This window comes from Syngnathoides biaculeatus, chromosome 23, assembly GCF_019802595.1.
Source record: "Syngnathoides biaculeatus isolate LvHL_M chromosome 23, ASM1980259v1, whole genome shotgun sequence".
In the NCBI taxonomy this organism is placed as follows: domain Eukaryota; kingdom Metazoa; phylum Chordata; class Actinopteri; order Syngnathiformes; family Syngnathidae; genus Syngnathoides; species Syngnathoides biaculeatus.
In genome coordinates, this window is record NC_084662.1 from 5,821,453 (window position 1) to 5,834,604 (window position 13,152).

Below are 13,152 nucleotides of genomic sequence, written 5' to 3' on the forward strand. Positions count from 1 at the left end.
CTTTTTTGTGACGTGGGAGGACAGCGGAGTGGCCACCCAGAGAAAAGCCACGCGCGCGGGCAGGGGGAGAACGCGCAAACTCCACTTGAAATGGCAGTAAAATTGTGTTTGTGTGAACGAGTGTGGGCTAGCTTTGGCATTCCATGTGCGTGGAAGGCAAGTAAACCAAAACCTTAAGAATGCCAAAAACGCCTTCCGATGATTACGAGGGATCTGGGACTGGATTTCCTGTCTGTATGTGTACATTGGTTAGGTTTTGTTATATGGACAATTTTCAAACGTTGTGTATTCATGGCATACGCGATGGCGTTGACAAGACACTTGCCGCCATGAAAATCGTCTGACAAACACAAGGAGGTTGGGATTCGTTTCAATGTCGAAGCGTTGCCTTCTACTGCAACGACGACCTTTCCAACATGGCGGTCAATTAGACACGTTGCTCCACGTTCACATTTATGCTTCACTCCTCTCGCCGCAACCAACAGGCGTCCGTCAACATGCCCGAACAAAAGTAGATTTTCATACCACTTATCCTCACTTGGCTCAAGGGAATGCTTTTGTCTTTTTCCAGCCCGATGCACTAACACAACATTCGGTTTAATGACTAGGCTCAGTTGAAATGATCGTTCGAACAATAAATGGTTCACTCGTATAACAAATTATTCATACTAAAAAGTTGTTGCTATACTAATGTCACAAAATACACGCAATAATTAATAAAAAAAACGAAATAAAAATAGTAGCGATATGGTTAAGTTGTAATCACAGTACCTCAAGACCCGACCAATTGTATAACAATTGACTCTGGCCTATCCGAGGGCGTCTAAAGTGTTCTCCGATTTAAAGAAGGGAGCAAGATGGCGACGACAGCGATGCGGCGTTTCGAGATGAGCTTTTCCTCGCAAAATCAGCAAGTGCCGGACTGGACCAGCAAAGAAGTCAGCACCGGGGTCGGTATCTGTTTTGAATATTCGCCGAATTTCAAGTAGATCTCGCACTAGTGGGGGAAGCGTTAATATGAACCCCCGGAATGAGACAGCAAATCTGCGGGAGCTAACGATGCTAACGATGTTCCTTATTGAACGGGAAAACTCAAGTCAGTTGTGCAGAAGAAGAAGAAGAAGGTTCAAGCTGAAGTTCTGCGTCTTTGTTTTGAACTGATAGTATTGGGCAACGCAGAAAGTAATTGGACTGTACACTGTGGGAACACCAGTGCTGTGTGGAGAGTTTACATCGCATCATGAGATGTAAATGTACTTGCAATAAGTTGATGGTGTAACTAAAGTCAACCGCTCGTGTGCCACCAGACCACCATTATGGCGGTGGAGTATGACGGCGGCGTGGTCATCGGCGCTGACTCCCGTACCACCACTGGGTGACTGGGTCTCTCTCTGTGTTTATCGCCAGTATGTGGGCTGGCGCCCAGATTGTTGTTATTGTCTTTCTTTGTGTTTGTCAGAGCGTACATCGCCAACAGAGTGACTGACAAACTGACTCCCATCCACGATCGCATCTTCTGCTGCAGGTTAGTCGAATGAACTGGCTTTCCCGTTTTTCAAGTCCTCGCCTCACGTGTGCCGTTGTGTCGCAGATCCGGATCGGCCGCCGATACTCAGGCCATCGCCGACGTGGTCGCCTATCAGCTGGGTTTCCACAGGTGGGGAAACGCCGCCGCTCCTTAGCCCGATCGTAGCAGTCAGAGCTGGACCGGTCGCACGGCGACGACGCCAACTAGCGTCCGTCGACGGCTCGAGCGGCGTCGGCCTGAGCCGTCCGTGCCGAGTCGAGTCCGCCGGTTTCGATGCCGTCTTTGGTCATGGCAACCGAGAGCCAGACAGAAACGGTGGGGCCACTCGCTGTCAATCACAAATGTGGTCGATTTGGGAGTGCAGCTGCAGGAGCGGGTTCTGGCCGCCGACAACCACTTTGAGTTGCCGCCGTCACTGACTGTTTCTTGCCTTCATTAGCGAGACACTCCGAGAGTCCGAGGTGGCGCAAACACACAATCGCGGGTGCGGACGTGAAAACCTTTGCTCGGTCTTGCTCCCCTAGCATCGAGCTCGACGAGCCCCCGCTGGTGGAGACTGCCGCCAATCTGTTCCGAGCCAGCTGTTACCGCTACAGAGAGGAGCTGACCGCCGGGATCCTTGTGGCCGGCTGGGACCGGAGGAAGGGCGGACAGGTGACGTCTCGCCGCCGGGAAGCCGACAGTCGACCGGCTGACTTTAACGCGTCTGACCGTTGAGGTCGACTAACTGCTAAGCACGCGTGTTTGGCCAATTTATGGAGGACTTTGGACTTGCCCAGATTTCCAGCCAATTGTTTGGGCTTTTCCATTATAGTTAGTTTTTACTCCATTTTGACTTTTTTTTTTTTTTTTTTTTTCCCCCCCCCCCCCCCACGACAGCACCCCCCAGTGTAGGTTTAATGTGACGTCAGGTCTTTTGTTAGTCTCCAGTTCTTGGTAGTGTTTCAAGTAATCGCTTAGGATTTTGAGCGGACTTCCCCTCACGCAAGCTTTAGGGACTCCCAAACTCCCATCACGGATTCCTCAAGTCGAAACTCACTTTGCGGGTCAGGTGTACTGCGTTCCGATCGGCGGGATGCTGGTGAGGCAGCCGGTGTCCGTCGGCGGTAGCGGCAGCTCCTACCTTTACGGCTTCATGGACTCCAACTACAAGGTCGGGCTGAGCAAAGAGCAATGTTTGGAGCTGACCGCCGCAGGTAACGCACGCAGCCTACCAAATGAATCCTGAAGACGCTAACGACCGCGTTTTTGTGCTTTTTGCCGCGTCAGCGTTGTCGCTGGCCATGGAGCGAGACGGCTCCAGCGGGGGCGTGATCAGGATGGCCACCATTTCCGAGGAGGGCGTGGAAAGACGCGTCATCCTGGGAAACCAGCTGCCCAAGTTCTCCACGCACTGATAGTGCGCACCTTTTACTTTGTCAATAAAAAGTTTGTCAGAACGGGAACCATCTTTGTTTTCCTAGGTTACGTCTAAAACACGCAAGGAGTTGGCGTTCGGTTCAGACGATAGACTGAAAAACAGTCAATGCTTGAAGACTTGAGTGACGGTGACATCTGGTGGACAACTGGCGCCACAGCAACCGGTTATGTACGGAGACGTCAAGGCATGATTCGCTCGAAATGATGACTCGGGAGCTGGGCCACGTGACTCATTCGGGAAGCGTTTTGAACTTTAGGGTACATCTTGTGTTTTGGCTTCCATCAGTTATTTGCGAGGGTTTAAAAGATGGAAGCAGTGTTTTCCGCTGTTCGGGGAGTGCTTTGTCTTGATCAGTTCTTTTAGAGACTGCGTCGGGTGACGCTCGACGGCGGCGTCCAGAATTTGGCCCTTTGCGACCCCCGTGGAGATTTGGTCCATAACGTCAAATCAGCGAAAGTCATTTCTTGTATTTTGATGACACGCAAAGATAATGTGTGCGCTTTTATGGAAGACGATAGAAATCTGAGATATGATGACGAGTTGGATAATCAATGAACGTGGCCCAGAGCTAAAGGCCACTGTCAAGCGTGCGCGTCACTTTTGAGTGGCCTTTTACTGCGGGCGGCGCAGCTGTCCAATGCCAAAGGCGGGCGAAGACTGCACCGGTCGACCACGTGCGACCGTCCGCCCTCAGGTCGCCGTCGCCGACTCCAACGGGCGATCGGTTGCGAGGCGGCGACGTGTCCGCCTGGCCCTGAGTGCCGGTGGGAAATCTGTCTTGGGCGGCGTGGGGGAAGCTCGATTTCATCGAGTGTGAGCGCCTCGTGATGCTAACGACTTGAGAAATTGGGCTCCGTTTGCACATTTTCCCATCGGGTTGCGCTCACGTTTGTTGCCAGAGGCCACCCACGATCGCCACGTCCCTTGCGTTCGCGTTCGGGTCCGAGCGAGATGAGCGCATTTGAAAATGAACCCCGACGGTCGGGTCGCGGTTGTCGCAGGTTCAGAGGCCGCGGCGCCCTCTGCAGGACACCGCGTGAAGTGCGCATCCATCGCCAAAGCGCGACCTTTGATTTGACGGAATGTTGAAATGTGCGCATGCGCAAGGGCGGCGGTGGCGATCGCTCAAGTCGACGTGACGAGCGCCGCGGACCGACTTCTTGTGGGCTTTCTTGGCCAGGGCGACTCAGGTGAGCCTCGAACCCGAAAGTCGTTCCGAAAAATGACGACTCAATGAACTTCAAAAGAAAGTGTCGTCGCCGAGGTTTGCTGTCTGTCTGTCCGTCCGTCCGTCCGTCAGTCAGTCAGTCAACACGGAAGTCAAAGTCAGCAAGCAGCGCTCAAGCTTTTCGCCCGCCGACACTTTTTTTTTTTTTTTTGGGTCGTCACTTGGCTCCAAGTTGGAACTTGTCAGTCCAAAGTTTCCAGAAGAAGAAGAAGAAGAAGAAGCACCAGTTGGCCGTCAAAATGGGCGCGAATCGAACTTGGGATCTTTTTGGGGAAGGCCTGATGACGTCGGCAAACTGGTTTCGTGAGTCGACTGATGGCGAGATACGGTTGCGATGGTAACCCCGGCCCGTTCGAACCCGAGCGTGACGCCGGTTACCACGGCAACTTGTGCACTTGGTCCTTCCGGGTGTGTTTCTGAAGCCCGGGGTCAAATGGGCTTTCTTGAGCGGTTGCTAAGGTGACAGGTTAGGCTTCCATCTTTTCTTTTTGGGAAAGTGCAACATGAAAGCGTTGACGACGGCACGCGCTCCGTTCGGGATGCTGCCTTGTTGTTGTTGTTGTTGTTGTTGTTGTGCGGCGGCGGCGACAATGCACAATGGACGCCAGTGTGTGTGTGTGTGTGTGTCTGTGTAGAACATTTGTTTGTGTTCACGTTTGCATCCTGAAGGGCATTTTTAGGGGGGCCGGGGGGGTTGCCTTTCTGGCACTCTTCCGGTCTCTCTGCCGCAACTTGCGAACAACGGTCGGCGATTCCGTCTTTTTGCGCCCTCAGGGCAGCCGAGGCCCCCCCCCCCCCCCCCCCCCATGACTAAAACTCTTCACAGGCAGTTTTTGAATTCTGGAAGTCGCGTTCATGCTCATGTTGTAGACGAGTTTTAAATCAAACCATGAACATATGAGGCATTTTTCATTTGTTTCATTGATATTTTTTGTGTCGGTGATGGCAGGCGGCACCACAGAGCGAACCCGGATCGAAAGCGGGCGTCCGGCAGGGGGCGTCGCAGAAAACGCGGCGACTCTGCGTCTAATTGGATCAGGGTCAGGCCGCCGCTTGGATTTGCGTCCGCTCCCTGATCGGCTCTCTCACCGGCTAAAGGTAAAAAAAAAAAGGAAGCGCCGGCGTTCGTGTTCCCGCCGCCGTCGCAGGACGTGCCAGCGGCGCCTCCTTCGTCACGGCGCTGCCTTGCGTCTGGAGATTGAAAGGTCGCCCTCGCAGCTTCCAGACAATATTTTTGAATGGTCCGAGTCCGGTACAAATACTTGATCAGTGCGCCCGAGCAGACGCTTTTCACTTGAGCTTTGAATGTTGCGCCGATCGGATCGTGTCAGTCAGTCAGTCGCCGTCACTTGACCAGGAGGTAATCTCGGGACGTCTCTCGATCGCCATGGAAACCAAGTGACACTAAGATAAGCGGGTTAGCGCTCACTAAGCTCCCGTCTGCAGGCGGACCGACGCCCCCCGGTGGTGCGGAGACCCACCTGCGACTATGCGTCTTATTTATGATTTATTGCTCACGTGGGTTCTTTTTTCGTTCGTGGACAATGATTTTGATCACGGATGAATCGGTCTTTAACTTTAACTTCAGCTTGTCCAATTTCGAGACCAGTTTATCGTTGCTGTCTCTTTTTTGAAGATAACTGTTGGCTTCCGCCTTTGTTGAATAAAACAACAGCAACAACAAGCGTGCCGGCCTCCTGTCAATCATCTCCCCGCAGTGTGGTTCGGGTCCCCGCGGGGGCGCCAGTGAGCCCGACCTCCGTCATGGCGCCGACGTACCTGGACCGCGTGGTCTCGGAGATCATCGAGACGGAGAGGACGTACGTCAGAGACCTGCGGATGATTGTGGAGGTGAAGAATGGCAAGTTCGCTTTTGCGTAGCAACGTGACAAGTATTTGTGGAAGTCTCTGAAAATGAGCTCTTCAAACGGCTCCGTGACAAAAAAAAAAAACAAAACAAAACGTTGTGGCCAAGGAGGCAACGTGACAAGTATTTGTGGAAGTTTCTGAAAATGAGCTCTTCAAACGGCTCCGTGACAAAAAAAAAAAACAAAACAAAACGTTGTGGCCAAGGAGGCAACGTGACAAGTATTTGTGGAAGTTTCTGAAAATGAGCTCTTCAAACGGCTCCGTGACAAAAAAAAAAACAAAACAAAACGTTGTGGCCAAGGAGGTTCCCCTTTCATTTGGTCGCGTCCAGCGTCGGCGGTTTGAGCCCGTACGAATAGAATATTCTTCATTTGAATCGAAACTCGTCAGCGCGTCGGAGAAGGTTCTCTTCCTTCCCTTCCGCGAGATACGTGCCGAAGCGTTTTTCACAATTGGGTCGGGGCGGCCGTTCCGAGGGACGCCACGTCGGCCTTGCCGATCGTTTCCCGGCGTTTGAGGAAGTGCAGCTTCTCGCGGGCAAATCTTGTCACGCGGCTATTGGAAGGCCATGAGGCAATTCCGCCAACGGGCTCCTGTCCCGTCCCGCCAGGACTACCTGGCGCACATCATCGATCGGGCGGACCTGAGCGTCCGTCCGGAGCAGGTCTGCTTCCTCTTCGGGAACATCGAGGACATTTACGAATTCAACAGGTGAGGAAAGCCGGCGCTCGCGGTCTCGCCACGCCCGAACGCATCTGTGCTCGGCAGCGAGCTGCTTCAGGATCTGGACCTGTGCCAGCGGGACGCCGTGGCCGTGGCCAGGTGCTTCGTCACGAAGGTGAGGAAGGTGCGCCTGCGTGTCCCCAGCGCGCCATCGACGGCCTGCCATTTGGTTTCAGAGCGAGTACTTTGACATCTACACTCAGTATTGCACCAATTACCCAAAGTGAGGCCCCCGTCCGAGCGCACGTGGACTCGGGCCCCCGCCCGCCCTGACCGCTACGTGTGCGCCCGTTGCAGCTCGGTGGCGGCGCTGACCGACTGCTCGCAGGACCAAAGCCTTGCCGTCTTCCTGCGGGAGCGCCAGGCCGCCTCCGAGCGACCGCTGCCGTTGGGCTCGTACCTGCTCAAACCCGTCCAGAGGATCCTCAAGTACCACCTGCTGCTCCAGGTGGGGCCCGTTGGCTTCCTTCGAGCAAGGAGAACAACCGGCTGCTCCATTTTTTGTGATGTGCAGGAAATCGCCAAGCACTTTGACCCCGAGGAGGAAGGCTACGAGGTGGTGGAGGAGGCCATCGTCACCATGACCAGCGTGGCCTGGTACATCAACGACATGAAGCGCAAGCACGAGCACGCCGTCAGGCTGCAGGTCGGCCGAGGTCCCCGGGACCGGTCCGCGATCCTTTTTGGGAAGTCGCCGTCGTTCCTCGGTCCCGCCTCTCCTTTTTGCATTCTCGCAGGAGGTTCAGTCGCTGCTGCTGAACTGGAAAGGTCCGGACCTGACCACGTACGGCGAGCTGGTCCTGGAGGGCGCCTTCAAGGTCCACCGGGCCAAACACGAGCGGACGCTCTTCCTGTTGGAGCGCGTGCTGCTCATCACCAAACGCCGCGGCGAGCACTACGTCTACAAGGAGCACATTTCGGTGAGGCCTGTGGACAAAGTGAAGGCCTGGTCCGGGCGTCCGCAGTCATCCCAGAAGCCGAATGTCAACTGAAATAAAGAGCGCCTCGTTGTTGTCATTGGGTCAGTGCTCCGCGCTGATGCTGATCGAGAGCGCCAAAGACAGTTTGAGCTTCAGCGTGACTCACTACAAGCAACCCAAGCAGCCGCACACCTTGCAGGTCAGCGGGCGCCGTCGCCAGGGGGCGGGGCTCCGGCGGGCGCGCCGCGTGACCGCCCCGCCGCTTTGTTTCTCAGGCCAAATCCGCGGACGAGAAGAAGATGTGGGCCCAACACATCAAACGCATCATTCTGGAAAACCACCACGACATCATCCCGCAGAAGGTCGGGACCGCTCGCGACGTCACTGTTGTAAGTCCGCTTTAACGGCCGCCCTGAATCGAGTTCGTGCGCTGTGTCTTCCAGGCCAAGGACACCATCTTCAATTCCAGATGTGAGTCTTGAGTGTAGCTCGCTTGGCGAAAAAAAAACCAAAACAAAAACGCGTGTGACCGTAACGCGGCGGATGTCGCCCCCTGTAGATCCTTCCGGGCATCGCTACTGCCCGGAGAAGCTCAACAAAGTTCCGTCCTGTTGGAGCGGCCAGGTTCCACGTCGACGCTCGGCAGGTGAGCGCGAGGGAGGGACGGAGGGAGGGAGGGAGGGAGGGAGGGAGGGAGGGGGGAGGGAGGGAGGGAGGGACGGATGGACGGACGGATGGACGGACGGACGGATGGACGGACGGAGGACGGAGGGAGGGATGGACGGACGGACGGACGGACGGACGGACGGAGGGAGGGAAGGACGGACGGAGGGACGGAGGGAGGGAGGGAGGGAGGGAGGGACGGACGGAGGACGGACGGACGGATGGATGGATGGACGGACGGATGGATGGATGGATGGACAGATGGACGGAGGGATGGACAGATGGACGGAGGGATGGATGGATGGACGGAGGGAGGGAGGGAGGGACGGAGGAGGGAGGGAGGGACGGACGGAGGGAGGGAGGGAGGGAGGGAGGGACGGACGGACGGAGGGAGGGAGGATGGATGGACGGACGGACGGCGGACGGACGGACGGATGGACGGACGGAGGACGGACGGACGGACGGACGGACGACGGATGGATGGATGGACGGACGGACGGATGGATGGATGGACGGACGGACGGACGGATGGATGGACGGACGGACGGACGGCCGGACGGAGGGAGGGAGGGATGGATGGACAGATGGACGGACAGACGGACGGACGATTCAGAAAGTGATGCTGATGTGGTTTCTGCTTCAGACGTGATGGAGAGAATTGAGTTGAGTGCCAAAGGTAAACCGTTTGATTGATGATTGATGCTTTCTGTCGTCATCATCATCCTCATCATCGTCACTTTGTCGTTCGCAGGGCAACCGGGCGTGGCCGCCAAGGTAAGAAGCGCTTGCGTGTTGATCAACGCCACTCGGGATCACAGTGAAACGGGGGGGGGGGGGGGGGGGATTTGCGGAGGAGCCTCCACGGTTAGCGTGACAAATAAGACGGCGGCGAGGCCGGACGACGCGCGGGCATCGAGTCTCGACCCCTCGAGGCGTCGCAAGTCACGGAAGAATCGAACGCTAATCCATGAGGGAGAATGGTTATCGCCATTTTCCGCCAACTGGTCCAAGTCGTGTGGGATTTTGCGCCTCCGCTGATTTGTTTGGGTGACGAGCACTCGACGGTTTGCGAGGAGGTCGGTTGTCGTCGAGCGTTTGCAGCGCTGAAGCTCAGATGACCTTTCAACTCCCGTTTGCAACCCTATGCAATACGTGCACGTAACGAGCATAGTTGAGATAAAACCTAACCCGGTTCTGAAAAGTACCGCGTGGCTCTTTGTTTCCTACTCCCCGTGCCGAACACGCCTAAACGGAGTCGACTACACGGAAACGCTCGCCTCACGTCTGCGTTCTGTCGACCGAACTGCTGTAAATCTGCCAGACCGCGATGGCGCTGGTGCTTTTTTGAAAAAGGTGACCAGAGTCCCACGAAAGAAAGAACCTTTTGCATTTTGCGTGGTTTTGACAAATTATTGAGTCGGTGTTACTCGTTGAAGGAGACGGAGAGAAGCGACGAGGAGTCCGATGGAGAAAGTGGGCTCGCTGAGGGGGAGGAGCCTGCAGGACCCCAGGCAGCTCGCGAACAAGTCAGTCCGTGTCCACCTTGGGACGAGCGACCGCCAACGTCGGAGGTGGGACGAAGTTACACACAGTTCTAAGGGGGTCTTACGTCTTCGCCTCGGAGTTTCAAGCAGGTCAAGTCATACGTACACAGAAAGCGTTTTCCAGAACTAAAGACGTAGCGGACTCCCTTGAACTTGCTGACGAGTCAATCATCAGCAGTCCTGCAAGATTTGCCGACCCGTGTAGTTCAATTCATTCGTTTCTGCCAAGATAGTTCCAAGTTCTAAAATTGGCAACGGGATTCGTTCAGGCTGCCAGTCTATTTCCATTTTAATCCGTCCTTCCTTCCTTGGCAGACGTCCACAGAAGAGGAAGCTCCGGCCTCTCGACTTCCTCGAGAGTCCCGCCCATTGTCTGAGCAAGCCGGGTCAGAGGGCCCGACAGCTGCCCGAGTCTCGGTGTTGCCCGCCAGCCCAGAGTCGGAATCCAAACCCGGAAGTAGCGGAGAATCTTCTGAAGACGAGGACAGCGAGAAGGAAGAGGACGGAAACGGCAGCATTCTCCCTCCGTCCGTCCTGGACAAGGCGGGCGCGATCGCACACTTTGGCAGCACGAAGCAAGGCGTTCCGGGCCAGGATGACGTCTGGTCTCCGGGAGCTTCGCCACGGTTACCCGTCGGCACCAGAGCTCACCTCGCTTTTAGCGCTAAGCACGCCGGAGACGGAGACGGACTTGGACCCGGACGGTCTTCGCCGCTCGACAGCGTGGCCTCGGATCTGAGCCAAGCCGACCGTACGCTCCTGTCTCCTCGCTTTGACGAGGAAAGCGGTGTTCTGCCGCCGAGGCGAGACTCGACCCTTTCCAGTCGGGACCAACTTCTCATCGGGAAGATCAAGATGTACTACGAGAACGCCGAGAACCAGGCAGGCGGCTTGGGACTCCGGCGTAGGGAGAGTCTGACGTACATCCCCGCAGGCCTCGTGAAGACTTCGGTCACCCGCCTCAACAGCATCCCCGCCCGGAGCGAGCCCCTGCCTCCGGCTCTGGACTCGAGTTCACTTCTGGCAAATTCCAAAGTTACCATGGGCTCCGGTGACGCTTTAGATGGTCAGAGAAGTGCAAATCCCCCAACTTCTGGGTTCTCCCAGTCCAGGCTGCAAAGGCAACCGAACGCCGAGGACGAAGACTTCAGACCGTCCAGCGAAATGGTCGAGGTCTGGCAAACGATGGAAAAACAACTCGCCGGGACTCCCCGCCTTTCCGAAAGACTTCCAAAGGAGGGAGCTCAGTCGGACCCGGACTTTGTCTCACGGGAGACCGCCGCCGCCTGGCCCCTCGGACACAAAGCCAACAACGTGACCCAGGCGGCACGCTCGACGGTTCCTCCCGGTGTTCTCGGAGCTCAACTTCCTCAAGGCGCCCGACTCGGAACACAAACCGTAGACGAGGACGCGAGTCTGACGGACGAGCGAGCGGACAGCAAGGTCCGCCGCCTGGCTCGCCGGTACAGCCAGCGCATCAAAAGCGTCACGCCCCTTGTCAACCTGCCGGCCAAGCGGCCCTTGGACTGTGTGCCGGAGGAAAGCCCAGACGGCGGTAAGAAAAGCTCCTTGTGCGTGCGCTAGCATGGCGAATGGTCATTTCCTTTTGTGAAGTCCAAGTCGCGAGTAATTGCCACATTCTGCAAAATGTTTACCTTGACCGCTTCCTTGCGGCAAATGAGGCATTTGCTGGTCTTCCCCCATTCGGCTCTCCTTTCCCAGCCGGCGTGCGAGGGCATTTGGGCCATCCTGAAAAAAATGGCGGCTTCGAAAATCAGACAAACTGCCAGTCGGGTCGCCTCGATTGCGTTAGCTCAGCTGCTCGTTAGCCTCGCTGACTTGCGTTCGGTAGCTTATCTACGAGCGTCGCATCCCCGATTGAGCGTTGCCTCTTAATTGTTTGGCAGGTCCCGGTCCAACTCTGTCAGCCGGACCCGTGGATCCGGAGCCGCCGCGGAGTCCCGAGCCCGCCGGCCTCTCTCCCGGTCACGCCGGCGCTCGCAGTCCCGCCAGGGCCATCTGCGCACCTCAGTCCGCCGAGGTCTTCGACTGGCCCGACGTGCAACAACTTCGCTCCAAGTACTCGGAGGGGAGCGGCCGTCAAGCGGCGAGCCGGAGTTCCTCCGTCCCGGAGCCAACGTTTGATGTCGGGTCGAGGCGGCGTTCCTCGAGCGACGCGGCGCCTCGTCAGCCCAGTGCCACCGGGACCTCCGGCCGCCTCAAATCGCACAAGGGGCTCCACAGGGCGCGTTCTCTGGACCCTCGGCTCGCGCTCAACGTTGCGGCCCGGGAAGCAGGAGAACGGTTCCCTCCGCAGCAGCTCCCGGTCACGGGGAAGCTTCCAGCGAAACCGGACGAGGCGGTCGTTGACGACGACGACGACGACGCTTACGTGGAGATTCGCTCGCCGACCAGTCGGGAGAAGATTTCCATCTTGGCCGTCATGGACCGTTGCCGGGCCTACCGGGACTCGGAGCAGTACAGACAGAGAAGCCAACTTGCTAAGACTCAGGACGGAGACGACCACATCAAGAGCAGCGGAGACCACTTCCAAACCTCGACGGCTACTGGACAGCACAGTCTCGTGAAAAATCTCAGAGAAAAGTTCCAGAAGCTTAACTCCTAAAACCGCTCACGCAGAGAGCCCTGTTGCAGCTTTTCTACTCGCGTGTTGAATTGTCTGTCCATGTACTAGTACACTCTTCGTCCTCACTCGCGCTTTTCTTTGACCCACCGGTAACACAATTGACCCGTGTCAAGAAGCTTAAGGTCCAAGCGCTCGGACTCGGACCTCTTTGGCATCCTTCGAGGACGACTCCGTCGGTCCTCGTGATGGGCACGGCAGGAATTGTTGCTCGTGAGGCGAAAGCTGAACGTTAACCGGCGCATATTCGACGGCTCAGTTGTCCACTCGTGTAGTTTTTTTGCCTTACGAGCAACATGAAGTCATTCCACCGCTTCGAGTGCGCTCCGAGGCTCGGTCGTGTGATGTCACGTGACCGTCTGCCAGCCGTCTCCGTGGCAACAACAAACAAGTACTTCACTGCATTTCAGGTGATGACTTTGTTTGTTTTTCTTCTTTTATACCACTTTGCCACTTCGGAGTAATGTTTCATGAAAAGTCGTCACGTTCTAATTTATGCACTCGAATATTTATTGACCAAATAAAACAGTGAGTGGCCTCCGGGAGCGGGCACGCGCTTGGCTTTTTCGCGTGCGCGAGCTCCAAGCGAAAGGAGACAGCGACGGGGCCGAGC

General features: G+C 56.2%; 2 protein-coding genes across 5 annotated transcripts; both read left to right on the top strand.

The window, feature by feature from the left end:
* Nucleotides 1–771: 771 nt before the first annotated feature.
* On the top strand, nt 772–2,973 carry psmb6 (proteasome 20S subunit beta 6). The gene is made up of 7 exons (XM_061813048.1): nt 772–950; nt 1,308–1,375; nt 1,460–1,525; nt 1,592–1,657; nt 2,053–2,182; nt 2,580–2,724; nt 2,798–2,973. Exons 1-7 carry the CDS (start codon nt 858–860, stop codon nt 2,923–2,925), a joined length of 696 nt encoding a protein of 231 aa, XP_061669032.1. The 5' UTR covers nt 772–857; the 3' UTR covers nt 2,926–2,973.
* Nucleotides 2,974–3,101: 128 nt separating this feature from the next.
* On the top strand, nt 3,102–13,082 carry LOC133496925 (pleckstrin homology domain-containing family G member 3-like). Of its 4 annotated transcripts, none has more exons than XM_061813031.1 (17): nt 3,102–4,138; nt 5,895–6,027; nt 6,656–6,756; nt 6,814–6,883; nt 6,945–6,991; nt 7,066–7,216; nt 7,283–7,414; nt 7,506–7,688; nt 7,795–7,887; nt 7,964–8,050; nt 8,132–8,159; nt 8,248–8,334; nt 8,995–9,027; nt 9,103–9,125; nt 9,788–9,922; nt 10,211–11,450; nt 11,803–13,082. In XM_061813031.1, exons 1-17 carry the CDS (start codon nt 4,047–4,049, stop codon nt 12,519–12,521), a joined length of 3,354 nt encoding a protein of 1,117 aa, XP_061669015.1. In that variant the 5' UTR covers nt 3,102–4,046; the 3' UTR covers nt 12,522–13,082. The 4 variants fall into 4 exon arrangements, with proteins under 4 accessions (XP_061669015.1, XP_061669014.1, XP_061669017.1 ...); XM_061813033.1 differs by lacking the exon at nt 3,102–4,138 and adding exons at nt 4,207–4,642; nt 5,126–5,274 and having other exon boundaries at nt 5,852–6,027; nt 7,066–7,414; XM_061813032.1 differs by lacking the exon at nt 3,102–4,138 and adding exons at nt 4,208–4,642; nt 5,126–5,274 and having other exon boundaries at nt 7,066–7,414.
* The last annotated feature ends 70 nt before the right edge of the window (nt 13,083–13,152 follow it).